At 39.2% G+C, this 15,607-nt stretch overlaps 1 protein-coding gene across 1 annotated transcript in view; it reads left to right on the top strand.

Moving 5' to 3' along the window:
- Positions 1-15,607, top strand: part of WWC2 (WW and C2 domain containing 2) — a 171,269-nt gene that overhangs the window by 139,493 nt on the left and 16,169 nt on the right. The window contains 5 exon segments of the mRNA XM_045552450.1: positions 5,129-5,256; positions 7,117-7,315; positions 8,641-8,805; positions 10,169-10,261; positions 13,510-13,752. Coding sequence (XP_045408406.1) covers positions 5,129-5,256; positions 7,117-7,315; positions 8,641-8,805; positions 10,169-10,261; positions 13,510-13,752 — 828 coding nt within the window.

Below are 15,607 nucleotides of genomic sequence, written 5' to 3'. Positions count from 1 at the left end.
TTATTTATTTTTTTATTACTGAATTATAAGAGTTCCTTATGTATTCTTGATACAAATCCCTCATCAGATAAATGATGGTAGATACTTTCTCTCATTCTGCGGGTTGTCTTTTCACTTGATGGTTTTGTTTGCAACAGAAAAGTTTTTAATTTGGCTAAAAGTCTGATTGGTCCCTTTTTTTTTAATTGCTGTGCTGTTGGTGTCATATCTAAGAAGGCTTTGCCTAAACTAACATCATAAAGATTTACTCTTGTGTCCTCTAAGACCTACATTTAGGTGTCTGATCACTTGAGGTGTTTATGTGTGACATGAGGAGGGATCCAGTTTCATTCTTTTATATGTGGATATGCAAATGTCCCAGCACCATTTATTGCAAAAATTATTCTTTCCAGATTGAATATCTTGGCACCCTTGTCGAAAATCGAGAGTGAGAGTTTATATTTCTGGACTCTCAATTCTGTTCCATTAACCTATATGTCTGTACTTAAGCTAGTACCACACAGCCTTCATCACTTAGCTTTGCAGTCACGTTGAAATCAGCATAAGTCCTCCAACTTTTTCTTTTACAGGATTGTTTCGGCTGTTCAGGGTCCATTGCATTTCCATATGAGTCTTAATATCAGTTTATCAATTTATGTTTTAAAAAAGAAACTCCAGGTAGGCTTTTGATAGGGATAACATTGGATCTGTAGGTCAATTTGGGGGTTCTTTTCATCTTCATGATTTTAAGTCTTCTGATCCGTGAATACAGAATGTATTTCTATTTATTTAGGTCTTCCTTAATTTCTTTCAACAATGTTTTGTAGTTTTTAGAGTCCAAATTTACACTTCTTTTGTTATATATTTCTAAGTTTTCTTTTTGATGTTACTATAAATGGAATTTTTTAAAGTTTTATTTTAATCATACATATTTTTAAATGACACAATAATTGTACAATAAATGTGATGTATACATGTATACATTATATAATGATCAAATCAGGATAAATTAGCAAATCCATCACCTCAAACTTTTATTATTTCTTTGTAGTGAGAACATTCAAAATTCTTTCTTGTAGCCATTTTGAAGTGTACAATGCAGTGTTAACCATAATCACTCTACTGTACTGTATAATAAAACACCAGCACTTACTCCTCCCGTCTCACTATAATTTTGTTCATTGACCAATCTTTTCCCCATCGTCACCACCCTCCCATTCTCCCCAGCTTCTGCGGAACTCTTTCTTTTTTTTTTTTTTTTTTAATTTCAGCTTATTATGGGGGTACAAAAGTTCAGGTTATATATATTGCCCATGCCCCCCCAGCCCCCCGAGTCTGAGCTTCAAGTGTGTCCATTCCCTAGACAGTGCACATCGCACTCGTCATGTAGGTATGCACCCATCCCCTCCCCCACCCCATCCCCCGAGTCAGAACTTCAAGCGTGTCCGTTCCCCAGACAGTATGCATAGCACTCATCAAGTAGGTATACACCCATCCCCTCCCCCCAGCCCCCACTCCTGTCCCATACCCAATTGGTGTTATTCCTAAATGTGCACTTAGGTGATAATCAGGGAAACCAATTTGCTGGTGAGTACATGTGGTGCTTATTTTTCCATTCTTGGGATACTTCACTTAATAGAATGGGTTCCAACTCTCTCCAGGAGAACCAAAGAGATGCCATATCACCGTTATTTCTTATAGCTGAGTAATACTCCATGGAACTCTTTTCTTAATTGCATTTTTAGATCGTTTTATTACACAATTGATTTTTTCCTATTTATCTTGTATCGTGTAAGCTTACTGAACTCATTTATTAATTTTAATAGATTTTTAGTGGATCCTTTAGGATTTTTTTAGTATATAAATCAGCTGGGTATGGTGGCTCACACCTGTAATCCTAGCACTCTGGGAGGCTAACACAGGAGCATCACTTGAGCTCAGGAGTTTGAGACCAGCCTAAACAAGAGCAAGACCCCATTGCCACTAAAAATAGAAAAATTAGCCAGGCATTGTGGTGTGTGCCTGTAGTCCCAGCTACTCAGAAGGCTGAGGCAAGAAGATGGCTTGAGCCCAGTAATTTGAGGTTGCAGTGAGCTACAATGATGCCACTCTACCCAGGGCAACAGAGCAAGGCTCTGTCTCAAAAAAAAGAAAAAGAAAAAAATCATATCTTCTGCAAATAGAGATAATTTTACTTCTTCCTTTCTAATCATGTGCCTTTTATTTCTTTTTCTTGCCTATTTGCCCTTGCTAGAACTTCTAATACAATACTGATGTAAGTGGTAGGAGCAGACATTCTTGTCTTGTTCCTGATTTTAGGGAGGAAGCTTTCGGTTTTTCACCATGAAGTATGAATTTTGCTGTGAGTTTTTTGTAGCTGTCCTCTCTCAGGTTGAAAAAGACTTCTTTTCCTGGTTTGTTGAGCGTTCTTATTAAAGGCTGTTGGATTTGTAAAATGCTTTTTCTGTATCATGTCGTTTTTGTCCTTTATTCAGTTGATATGGTTTATTTATTGATCATCATCTGTTAAACCAAGCTTGCATTCCTAAGCTAAATCTCACTTGGTCATGGTGTAGATCATTTTTATGTTATTAGATTCAGTTTGATAGTATTAAATATTTTGTTGAGGATTTTTGTGCCTATATTCATAGTCTTTTTGGTGATGTCTTTGTCCAGTTTTGATACCAGCGTAATTCTGGCGTCATGGAATGAGTTAGGAAGTGTTCCCTCTTCTACCTTTTGGAAGAGTTTAAGACGAATTGGTATTAATTCTTCTTTAAATGTTTTGTAGAATTCATAAGTGAAGCTATCTGGGCCTGGACTTTCTGTTGTGGGAAATTTTTGTTGACAAATTCAAAGTATTGCTTTTTGAGCCTGTGTGATTAGGTGAATATAAATTTAGCATTGTTTGTATCTTTCTGTTCAACTGAACCTTTTGTCATTATGAGATGTCCCTAAATACCTCTTGTTTAAGAATTCTAATTTGTCTGGTATTAGTAAAGCTATATCAGCCTATTTTGTCCAGTGTTTGCATGGTGTATCTTTTTGCATCCTTTTATTTTAAACCTTGAGTTCTTATATAAGTATTCTACTTGCAAGCAGTATATATTTGGTTTTGGTTTATTAGACAGTCTTAAAATCTTCATCTTTAATTGAAATATCTAGTTCATTTACATTTAGTGCTATTATTGATATATTTGGGTTTGAACCTATAATCTTATTGTTTGTTTTCTTTTAGTCCCATCTTTATTCCTTTTTTCCTTGTTTTGGATTAATCAAGTATTTTTTAAATTTCATTTTCCCCTTTACTAGATCATTAGTAATACAGTCTTTTGTTTTTTGCTGTTTCCCTGGAGATTGTAGCATGAATCCTTAAAAACTACCTTAAATTAATCCTTTTACTTTTTTCCAAACAGTACAAAGATCTTAAAAGACTTTAACTCCATTTATTTCCTTTCTTCCTTCTGTACTGTTATTGTCATATATTTTAACCACATAAGAATCTCACAAGACATTATTAATATTATTTTATTAGCAATCAGTGTTCATTGAGATTTCCCTACATCTTTACCCTTTCTGGTGTATTTTATTCCCTTCTGCATTATTGTGTTTCCATTTGAGTCATTTTCCCTCTGCTTGAAGAATTCCCGTTAGTATTTGTTTTAGTATAGGTCTGTTGGTGTCTATTTCAACTTCATTTGTGAAGGACAGTTTTTTGCTGCATATTCAGAATTCTAGGTGGGTCATTATTTCTTTGAACACATTAAAGATATCATTTTATTGTCCTCTGGTTTCCATTGATTCTGTCAAGCTATGGAAGGGCAGTCTAATTGTTGATACTTTTACTGTTTGTAAGATTTCCTCTTTTTGGTTGGGCACAGTGGCTCATGCCTGTAATCCTAGCACCCTGGGAAGCCAAGGCAGGAGGATCTCTAGAGGTTAGGAGTTCAAGACCAGTCTGGGCAAGAGCAAGACCCCATCTCTACCAAAGAAAATTTTAAAAATTAGCCTAACATAATTGGACATGCCTGTAGTCTCAGCTACTGGGCAGGCTGAGGCAGGAGTGGATCGCTTGAGCACAGGAGTTTGAGGTTACAGTTAGCTATGATGATGCTACTACACTCCAGCCTGGGGTGACAGAGTGAGACTCTGTCTAAAAAAAAAAAAAAAGATTTTCTCTTTTTCTTTGATTTTTATCGTTTTCACTCTGATATGCTAATGGAGTTTTCTTTGTATTTATACTAGTGAAATTCTTCATTGTTTCATTTGTTTTTTGGACATATTAATTATAAAAATTTAAATTCCTTGTCTTAAGTACCTATAGTGTACGGATCACCTGTGGGTCTCTCTCTTTTGCCTGTTGTTTTGTTGGCTTTCTGTCATTATGTCCTGATCGAATGCTAGATATTATGTATGAATGCATCTGGCTAACACCTTCATCCAGAGGGGATTTCCTATTCTTCTGGAAGGCAAATTACAATATGGGAAGATTGCCTGAATCACTTGGGGGACCTGAATTACAATTTTTCTCTCCCTATAACCATATGAGACACCTGAACTATCTGCTATACCATTTTTGCCTCCTAGCAGCTGGGTTTTTGCTTTGTTACTCAGCTTCCCTGTACACTCGGCAGCTTAGGAACAGCAAATGCCCTGACACGAATATCATGCAGAATGTTGGCCCCACTTTACAGTTCATTGTCGCGGGGCTCTTGTGGCCTGAGCACGTTGGTAGTCCTGAACTCAGCTGTAGTCTTCCCATCCTCCGGACACTGCCTCAGTTCTAGGCAGCCTCAGTTCTAGGCAGCTGCAGTCCGTTGGCCTGTGTGCCTCACTACTAAAGTTGACAAACGCCCCAAGGAATAAGAATGGCAATGACTTCCCCTCATTGTATTTCTCTTCTCCCTGGGATCTTGGCCCTCTAGTCCTAATTGCCTTTGTTGCTCTGGATTGCTTGAAAACATCTGAGAGTTTTCATTTTTTATTTTTTTTAAATTTTATTCAGCATTCATATTTGTTCTCAGCTGGAGAGTTGGGTCCGTTACAAGCTTCTTCTTCACAGATGGAAATATAAGTCCCCATCTGATGAGTTTTTAAATCACTTCTCCAAGTATATGATGTTAATTGCCGTATGTTTTACATTCTCTAGGATGCAGTGTCAGCCTTACTTGCAAGAACATCAGCTGAGTTATTGGCTGTGAAACAAAAATTAGCACAAGAAGAAGAGGAGGACGAACCAGGGCAAGAAGAAGAGCAAAGGGGTCCAGATGGAGATTGGTAAAGCAGTTATTACCTTTCGCTTTGGGCACTCAAAGAGCATGTGTTTAGTTTCTCGTAAGAAGCTTCCAGTGAAACGTTTGTAAGTTCATATTTTATGCTAGAATCATGGAAGGCAATGTGGCTTCAAGGAGCTGTGGCCAGGGAAAATCTTTCCTTGGTCATCAGAGAGTTGAAGGACCTAACAGCAAGATTGTGGGCAAAGTTAATACATTAGCCAGATTCTGTGTTCTCGTTTCAATTGTTAACACTGTTTTCTGAGCTTTTAAAAGAAGTTCTAAACTATCAATTTTGAAAGATAAGGTAGCTACTGTAGAGTCATAGATAAAGAGTGACTCTCTTTTAAAAAAAAAAAAAAAAAAAAAAAAAAAACTACCCAGAAGTACCGTTTAGTCTCTGGTAAGACAAACAGAGCCTTTAGCAAACAGCTCCTGAGTAGTCATTTCTGTTTGTTACCACTTTCACCTTCTTCTTTTTCTGTCTTCTTCTCTGTGTCTATACCTCATCCTTTAAAAAAGGGGCTATAGGGGACGTTATCGTAGGTTTTGTCCAGACTCATGTATATATAAAGAGCTATCTTTCCTGGTTTGTACTGTTTTCTCTAAGAACAAATTTTAGTGAACACTTCATTTTTTAAGTATATGCATAAAATCATTTAGATTAATTTTTTATATATAGTTGCTTATACTATTATGTTTGGCTGAACTACTGTGAACATGTACATGTATATACATAAATAGCATGCATTTGTGTGTACGTATATATACATACAAAACTATTTAGAAACTCGGAGGGACAAAGTATATTATAAATAACAGTCATAGGCGTTTATACTTTGTGCTTTTCAAAAGCTCTTCATAGTGAATAAAAATCAGAGCACTGCAAAACAAATAAATATGATAGTAATTGTAAGGTTCATCATGGTATCTTTAAATACAAAGGTTTTCTCATATATGTAAAATACAATTTGTTTCACACATATTTCAAAAAAATACACTTAGTGTGTAAATAAAGGAATTTATAATTCATAGTAGTCATCACCAGCTCCTCTTGTGTTCATTTCATGGCTAGTCATTTCTTACCTAGCTGGTGCCAATTTGTCAGTATGTTACCAATCTCCATCAAAGCTAGACATTTAGTACATTTAGTTATAAGTGGAAAAAATGTTTCTATTCTGAAAACATGAAACTCAACAAAGCATGAGGCATTTTAAACTATCCTAGTACTCTTCCATTATGCATTCTCTATAAACTATATTTATATTCTGAAGCACCACTTGTAATGTCACCCATGCTCATGCCATGGCTTTTGTTAATGATGAGATCACATGGCATTAAGAGTCTTCGGCTGGGTTGGTAGTAAAACTTCCTTAACACAGGGTACTCCCTGCTAGACTGTGAGCACAGTCAATAATAGGTATTTTACCTCTTTATGCCTTTTTTAACTCTTGGCTGAGAGTAACTCCATTCTGTTATATGATTAATTTTATAATAAACTAACAACTAATACCAAATTATTTTATAGTGGGTGTCAATATTTTTAAATGCTGAGATTAAACTTTTATATATGATTTTCAGAATGTTTCTATTTTAACATCTAGAAATTAGTTTAAATTTCATGAGTTTAACTTTTTAGTACCACATTATGGTGATTTTGCTGCAGGTTGCTAGAGAGTAAAGTGAGAATTTTATTTTTTATGGGACATTTAGTTAAAAGTACAAGAAATGGCTTGGATGATTCTGTGTGACTCTGTGTTTATTTCCTAGCCAGTGGGTTGACATGCCCAGGTTGCACTGTTCATGACCATGCCCGCTTGGCCAAAAGTGTGTTTTGTTTCTGTTTTATGTTGTTTCACCGTAGGTTAACAATGCTGAGAGAGGCCTCTGATGAAATTGTGGCTGAAAAAGAGGCTGAAGTAAAATTGCCGGAGGGCGGTAGCTGTATAGAAGACTTAAGTTCATGTGCCAGTGTGCCTGAGATGAACGAAGACAGGAGCAGGAAAGAAGACGACTGTGCCAAAGACCTCAGGAGTCAGCCGGCCACTGGAACACCAGCCTTGGTGAGTATCCCTCTGTGCCCTCCTGGAACAGACGTCCCATAGGCACACGTAGACCAGGGAGATGCTTGCTTGTCTCTTCAGGTCCATTCACGTTAGGATTTTGTTCCAAAAGCTGGTCATGAAAGGCATTTGTGGGAAGAGGTTCTAAGACGCATTGTAAATGCTTTAAAATTTTTAAATGGGCCCAAAATACTAAATCTCCACTTATTTTTGATATAGGAATGGAAATAGCTCCAGCTACTTTAAATATCTATAAATATTCTGTGAATATTTTTTGAACATATTTTCTGAATTTTTTGGATAACAGCAGGATGACTACTTAATTCATATATGTTATAAGTTTATTTCCATTTTAAACATGAAGTAAACATTTGAAGTTCATTTTGGTTGGCTGGTGTTCTGATTGAAATCTCTGGAAGGTGGCTGATGACTTGGTTTAGGCACAGGTGCTAACCAAGTTATTAAACAGGTAGTTTTGCTAGTTGAGTGAGAGATGTGTTGAGACTGCCATCCCCAAATAGGGAAGATGATTTTCAAGCTTTGAGGATGCTAACACACTTGGGATGTTGGTAACAGAGTTTAGAAAATTCTAATTCTTTATTCCTGAGAAAATAGTATTATACCCTGACTGAGGACTTCCTTTTACAAAGGTGCAGATTTTGATCAATACCCAGGTTTGGAATCAAGTGATACCTATAAGATCAAAAATAGACATCTGCCTATGCCTACCAAGTTTGTATTTTGAGAACATTCTAGTTTTACTTAAATTTTATTTTTTACTTATTTATTTTACTTAAATTTTATTTCCAAAAATCTAGTAAAAGTCTAAATTCAGCTTCATAACAGTTGTTATATTCATATGTGTATAATTGCATATTTTATTTAAATCTACAACTTTGTGGTATATTTTCATTTTCTTATTTTTGATTATTTTTTATCATTTATTCTGGAAAAAATTTAATCAGAATGCTGAATAAAGTTTAATGATGATATATTATTCCCAAATAAGATTCCTTGTAGAACCTCTTTAATAAACCTTCATTTTTGTGTTTACCCTGTTGGAGGCGGTCCCTGTATTTATGGGTAGCCCCGTTGGGTGGTGTTATCCTAGCCACTGCGGGAACGTCCTGAGAACTCAGTAGAAAACCGTCCCCCGGTTGCCCTTCAGAAGTGCTGTGCTCTGGAATGCGAAGCCTTGCTCTCAGGACTGGCCCTATTGTTAGATGAGTCTCTGTTGTGACATTAGATATTTCTGTCTTAGAAAAAAAGAGCGTAAACGTATACACATCTGCCAGCTCCTGACGAATCACTGCCTTCTCTTGTAGGTTGATAAAGAAACAAATACTGATGAAGCAGTTAATGACAACGTGGCAGTTCGCCCCAAAGACCGCAGCAGCCTAAGCTCCCGACAGCACCCCTTTGTGAGGAGCAGCGTGATCGTGCGCTCACAGACCTTCTCCCCGGGAGAGCGGAACCAGTACATCTGCAGGGTAAGCTGGCGGCGCTCGCGGCGAGGTGCCGGCCTGCGGCTTCTCCCCCCTGCTAGCCAGCGGCCCGCTAAGGACAAGAGCCATGCGCCGGGAGTCTTCACGTGCTGACTGCAAAGGCTGATGGCTGCATATGCTATAAAATACGCATAGATTATGTTCCTATGGCCCTTCCTAGTTGTTTCCCCCTAAATTTAGTATCTCATTGGTTCTAATGTGACTTATTTGGCAAGTAAGTGACGTTAAAGGATCTGGCTGCTAAGTACACATATTTGGACTTCAGTCTGTATTTAGAAATACAAAGTGACTTTTGAGATATTTGTATATTTCTGCTCTGTATCATATATGCTCCACACCATGTTAGTCTTTCTGAACTAGAAATTGTGTGAGGTGAACGATAACCAATACGCTGTGGAAACCACTAAACTAGAAATTGTGAATTGGGTTTTAGAGCAGAAATCATCTCTTAATAATGCTTCTCGGCACTGAATCAGATTCATAGTTCTGTGAAAGAAATTGTGGGATTTGCATCAATTTACCAAATTCTAATTCTGGAAGTATTTATGATTTATTTAGTAAAATAGAGTTAATATTATAAAGTAGGTTAGAAATACTTTTAAAATTTTCAATTTATTCATTCAGTTCAACAAATACTTTTATTAAGCACCCACTGTTAAGCACTTTCTTAGATACTTGGACTTCATCTGGAGATAAGAGGCCCAGAGCCCTGCCCTTGCAGAGCTGATAAACTTAGTTATCAGAACTACTGGAACCAGACATTCCCGTGAGTTAGCCAGACCATAAGCAGTAGGTAATAACCAAGCTGTGAGGTATATCCTGGATGGGGCTCGATGCTATGGAAAACAGCTGAGCAGGTTAAGGGGCTCGGGAGTGATACCCAGGGTGTGGGCAGGCTTCGTTGATAAAGTGGCATTTCAGCAAGGCCTGAAGCAAGCAGGAGTGTGAGCATGGCTGTCCGGGCGCAGAGCCTTCCTGATGGCACAGACTGTGACTTAACTCTGAGCTCCACCTCTGTGCTGTATGCAAAGCTTTCTTTAAAGAAACGAACATCACATATTAACTAAAAGTAGTAAAGATACTTTTATTTCAACAATCGTGGAAATATCTTAGCATATGACTTTTTGATAACTGCTATCAAAAGGCAGTTGTTTATTTAAGAAAATGAAGTTATTTAAGAAAAGCATAGAACAGGGGAAAAAAACCCTTCTTTGGGAGGGTTTTCTTTAAAGAAATAAGCTTGTATTATCACTACCTGCTTCATCTGGTAAACTTCTCAGTTCCAAACTTCTGCTTGCACTCTGTTCTTACGCAGTGATTTTTTTTTTTTTTTAATGTTTGTTGCCAGTTAAATCGGAGTGACAGTGACAGTTCAACCCTGGCTAAAAAGTCACTGTTTGTGAGAAACTCCACTGAACGGCGCAGTTTGAGAGTCAAAAGGGTATGTATTCCCTCAGCCACATCCCACTGTCCGGGGCCCACGCAGAATTGTGAGTTGTGAACCATTTCCCAGCACTGTTACTGTCAGTGGTGTGTGCTCTTGGGCTGTTGAGTGAAGCCACCGGGATTACAGAGATGCAGATGTCACGGCTGCTGTGCGGGTAGAGAGAGGATGAGAGCGTTCGTTCATCACTGGCCTGGAACCTGTGGTAGTTAAGGCTGGAAATTTAGCCTGCAGTGTCTGCAGCAGGGGCCTGCTCAGCCCACACCTACTCAGATGGGGTTGGACACATTTCTAAAGATGGCTCATGTGGCCCCACACCGTGAACGGCTCCTGAGCAATTGTGGGAAGTGTGTAAAACCTGGTACCGTCCCTGAAGGAGCACACATTCTGGTGAAGAACATACAGCTTTTCTCACTTGCTTACGCAGGTATTTTTAGAAAGTCAGAATTAATGTGGCATCTTCCTAGAGGTCGTAGGTCTCTGGATGAGCTTTAAGGGCAAGTCTCAGAGAATATTTAAATAAATTAAAAGGTTGGACTGTTCAAGTCATTGAAAAATTGCTGTTTACTTACCAACAGCTGTAATACTGGAAAGGAATAAAGGAAAGTTATTTGTTTACTGTGACCATTTTGGCTTCAGATGTGTGGTTTGGTAAGGACAGAGCCTTGCGCGTGCAGAGCCCTGTCACTGGTGAGGTCACCACCCTTGGTGTCACGCCTAGAGGAGGGACTCGAGTGCAGGGTCGTTAAAACCGAGCCAGTAGGAGAGGTAATGAGCTCATCTCAGGAGAGTCAAAAAAGCTCCATGGGGAGGTCTGTGCATTGATGCATAAAATTGAAAAAGAAAATGGTAGCTTGTCACGGGGTAGGGGTGATAGATACTAGGTACTGTGGGTAGGTGGCAGGCAGTGACACGGGTGCAGGGAAACACACAAGGATGAGGTGTGTGTAGTTTGGCCAGAGCTCTGGCAAGAAGATGAGGCACAAAGACTGGGAAGGCAGGTCAGAAGCACAGCCGTCCCCAGGGCCACTCTGGTCTTGTGCTGCCACGTGCAGAGCACTAGGTGCCTGGTTAGGCAAGATTTGGCTCCCCTGGGTTAACTCCCCAGTTACTTGAAAGAAATAAAAGCATATTCCTTTTTGTTTAAAGGCAAATGTGCTGGCATTTATTTAGCATTCAACATTTTTAGGAAATATCTTTGAGGTTGCCAAGCACCTAAATTTCCATCATCTTGAATGGAAATTCTTCTCAACTGCTTCCTAAGTCTCCTGCCTTCTTAAGCAGCACATACCTTCAGAGGATGGTTGCACTCTTCAGAGAAATTTTAACCAGAAGTGTTATGAATTGAGTGGAGGTGAAAAACAGTTGAGTTACTGATAAACTCAGTTATCAGAACAACTGGAACCAGACAAAGTTTAGTCCTGAAGCATATGTAGGAGATGGTTTTAAATGATTTTTAAAGTAGACATATGTTTTGACAGGGACAAATGGGAAATGGTGCTCTGATTTAGGAATTACAGCATGAAAAAGACATAGGGGTGTAAAAGAACAAAAGCATGTGCCAAGATCAGCAAGAGGTTTGCCTACTGGAAAAGCACATGCCAGGCGCATGAGTGGGGGGGGGAAGGGGTGCCCATTGGCAGTGATGTGCTGGGCCCTCCTCATACTGCCTCATAATAGCCAGTTGTGCATGTCTCTTCCCACTTTGGTGACATCACAGTGATAGCTTGAAAAAGATTATGGGGGTAGTATTTACACCAGTGAAATTGGCAGACCCTACAAATCAGTGCTTCTCTTTTTCCCTTAGAGAGCCAGTTGTTAACCACTTACCAGCAGACCACTGCACATAGAGTCCTACACATGCATGACAACCAGGACAGATTTTTGATTCTGAGAAACAAGTAATGCAGTCAAAGAGAATGTGTGTCTAGATGATTCTTACTGTGTAATGCATTTGTAGAGAGGCCAGCAGTTGAGTGAGGGGAACCTAATAAGAAGAACATTACAGAAGCCTAGCACCCAAACTTCCAGTGAACATGCAGTAGGTGCTGGAATAGGAGGAGGCGATAGAGTGATTCCAACTTGAGCTAGAGCTCTGAAATCAGAAGAGGGACAGATGAGCTCCCTCCCTTCCGTCTGTCATGTGCACTACTATTTACCCAGATCTTCAAACCAGAGTACTTGTCAAGTTTGAGTCTCTCCTCTCTTGTATCAAATAGTAAAAGTTCTTATTAGTAACCTCTTAGCTCACATTCCCACTGCCAACAGTCTAGGCAAAAAATACCTCCTTGTTCTCTTCTGCTAATGCAGTCACCCAGGCTAATTTAAATTCTCTTCCACAAGTGAGCGTGCCCCAGCCCTGAGTGATCTGCTAAACTTCCTGTACACTTATGTGCTAATTTAGTTTGCTGTTGCTTACGGCTCATGCCATTCTGCAGTTGAAGTCCTCAAGGCTGGAGATTGTGTCTTCTCTTCCCAATGTTTTGCCTACAAACCCCAGCAGACACTATTCATACATGTTCAATAATTATTGCTTGATAAATGGATAAGATTGGCCCTGGGAAAAGTAGTGATGATTCAGTGGTGAGAGCAGATAGCACACAATGGGAAATCAAGGAAGGAGCTGGAATGTAAGCGTACTGATTGGGGCAGGGGGTCAGAATCTCAGCCCCAGTGACTAGCTGCATTCTGGCCAACACTCATGGAAATGGTTGCAAAGGTGGCAAGCTGTGGGGACAGAGTTTTATGCCCTGAAACGGAGGAAATGGAAATGTCTTGTAATGTATTTATTTTCTACATAGGGCAAGCTTCATGCAGTAAATTGGTCAGGCTAAGCTAGGCTATATAGTGTGGTAACAACTTAAAAAATCTCTGCTTTAACACAATAAAGGTTTATTTCTTGCTTGGCCACTTGTTCCTTGCAGGTTGGCTGGGTGCAAGGCTCCATGTTGCTCTCACTCAGGACCCAAGCTGCTGGAGCCTCTCTCTGTGGATCTTTGCTGTCCCTCTAGCAGGGGACAGAAATGTGCACCTCTTACACTGACTCTGACAGCCTTCTGCCTGGAAGTGAAGTCCATCCCTCCCATTCACGTTTCTTGCACCAAAGCAAGTCACTTAGCCACTTATGCCCTCACTTCCAGGCAGCAAGGAAGTACAATCCCATCCGGTGCTGGGAAGGAGGGAGAGAATAATCGCTACTCACATTAAAAGAGTGTGTTGTCGTTGTTTTGTTTCTAACTATCCAGACTGTTTGCCAACCAGTCCTTAGAAGAACAGCACAAGAATGCCCAGTGCGTACATCTCTAGACTTAGAACTGGATCTTCAGGCATCTCTGACCAGGCAGAGTCGCCTCAATGATGAGCTGCAGGCCCTGAGGGGCTTGCGGCAAAAGCTGGAGGAACTGAAAGCTCAGGGAGAGACTGACCTTCCACCAGGTGTGCTGGAGGACGAGAGGTTCCAGAAGCTCCTGAAACAAGCTGAGAAGCAGGTACAGATCTCAGTGTCCCCAACATCTCGGAGGGGCTTACAGAGTGTGTGTCCTTTTTAAAGCCTGCTGTGTAGAAGGTACCCAACTTACTCCTCTGTTTTCCTGGTTCTTGGAACACATCTTTTCCCCACTATTACAGGCCTTTTTTAAAATAACAGAAATATTGCTAAAATAGTGCTACTGCCCCACTCCCTCAGCCCCACAGCTGCACCTTTGGGGGCCACTGGCCATCTGGCAAGAAGGGAGGGGGTGGGCGTGGCTGCAGGGAGTAGGCGTGGCCACAGGGGAAGTGGGCCATGGTCGCAGTTTCTCCTTGGTATTTTTTCTCTGTCTCAACGTAAGCCCTGGCAAATAGATACCGTATAACTTTTAGCTAAGCCATACGTTTTGTTTGGATTTTTTTATGGGTTGCTCTTTAATATTCATTAACCACATCAATTGTGAATACATTGCTCATTTTAATGCTCCTAAATTTTCACTTTCATTCTTACCTTCAAGAAAGATTATAGTTCACTTATTGGCATTCTCCCTGGCCTTTCACTCTACAAACAGTTATACAAAGAAAATAAGATAAAATCACTGATTTAAAAATAGCGTGCTTTTTTAAGGAACTGCCACCTAAAAGTTACTAAAATTTTCAAGAGTCTGCATATATATGAAATCGATTTATTCTCTCAAGATTAGAATTTATATTTTGGTATAGGAGTGTGTGTTCACATCCATGTGTAGTAACAAATATAACTAAAATAACAAATATAGCTGAAATATTACAAATGCCAAGACATTATTTTCTTTCAACCTCTTTGGATAAGAATCTGAAATAGATTAGATACTTCCTGAAAATAATAGAAAATCTTGTCTGCAATATAAATTGTTCTTTCCGGCCCAAAGTTATTATTGATCATGTTATATGGTTCTATAGGCAAAGTTTGAATTATTTAGTTGGCTAGCACTACTGATCCCAGATGGAACTCAGAAACTTAATGAATTTCAAGAATCAAACTGACACCAATAATTTTTAAATAAAGTTTAAAGATAATAAGACATATTACACATCTGTATTACATCCCACCTGATAGAAAGATACGGTCACACAGGATAGAACCTCAGTAAATGTTTGTTCAGTCATTAGTAGGCCTTCTATTTGACACTACAGTGAATATTAGGATAATTAGACACTGTATGTTTGACCCTACAGTGGATATAAGGACAATTAGACACAGTCATGTCTTGGTAGAGGAGATGAGCCAGACACACCTGGTCCCCAAGAGAGATCGCTCCCTGAGGAGATCAGGAGAGACTTCATGGAGGAGGTGGCACTTTAACTAGAATGGGAGGCTCCTTCCAGGTCCCCAGGGTCAGCATTTCCCCATGGAATCAAGTGAGGGGACATTGGCAGATCCAAGCAGTATGTCTAACACTGCTTGAAAAACAAGATTTTAGCATTCTTTTAAAATTAAGTATCATAAATATACTGTTTTTCTAAACTTTTTTTTTTAATTGTCTTTCGTTGTAGAATTTTGCTAATATTTTTGCTATTGTTGATAGGTGATTCAAAGTTTGGGGGCTAATAGGGTGATTCTTGTTTTCCTACTACGCTAAAGAAATCTTAAATTTGCTCTACAAGTAGATGGAAAGTGGAAGGAGTATAGAACCCAAGAACTCGAGGAAATCTTCAGGGCTGACTTAGACATATTACTCAGAGCCTCTGAAAACATGCAGTCAAATAAGAGTAGATGTTTGACGCACTCATGTTCATTTTAATGATTTATCCTTTAATGAGCTAGTCAGTAATGTGTGTTTGTTTTCAACTGCAGAAAATTCGGTATTCTCTGTTTAAAAAACAAAACAAAAC

The sequence above is a fragment of the Lemur catta genome, chromosome 5, assembly GCF_020740605.2.
Source record: "Lemur catta isolate mLemCat1 chromosome 5, mLemCat1.pri, whole genome shotgun sequence".
NCBI classification, from domain to species: Eukaryota; Metazoa; Chordata; class Mammalia; order Primates; family Lemuridae; genus Lemur; species Lemur catta.
Note: the sequence above shows the minus strand (reverse complement) of the source record. Positions and strands in the feature narration are given on the sequence as shown.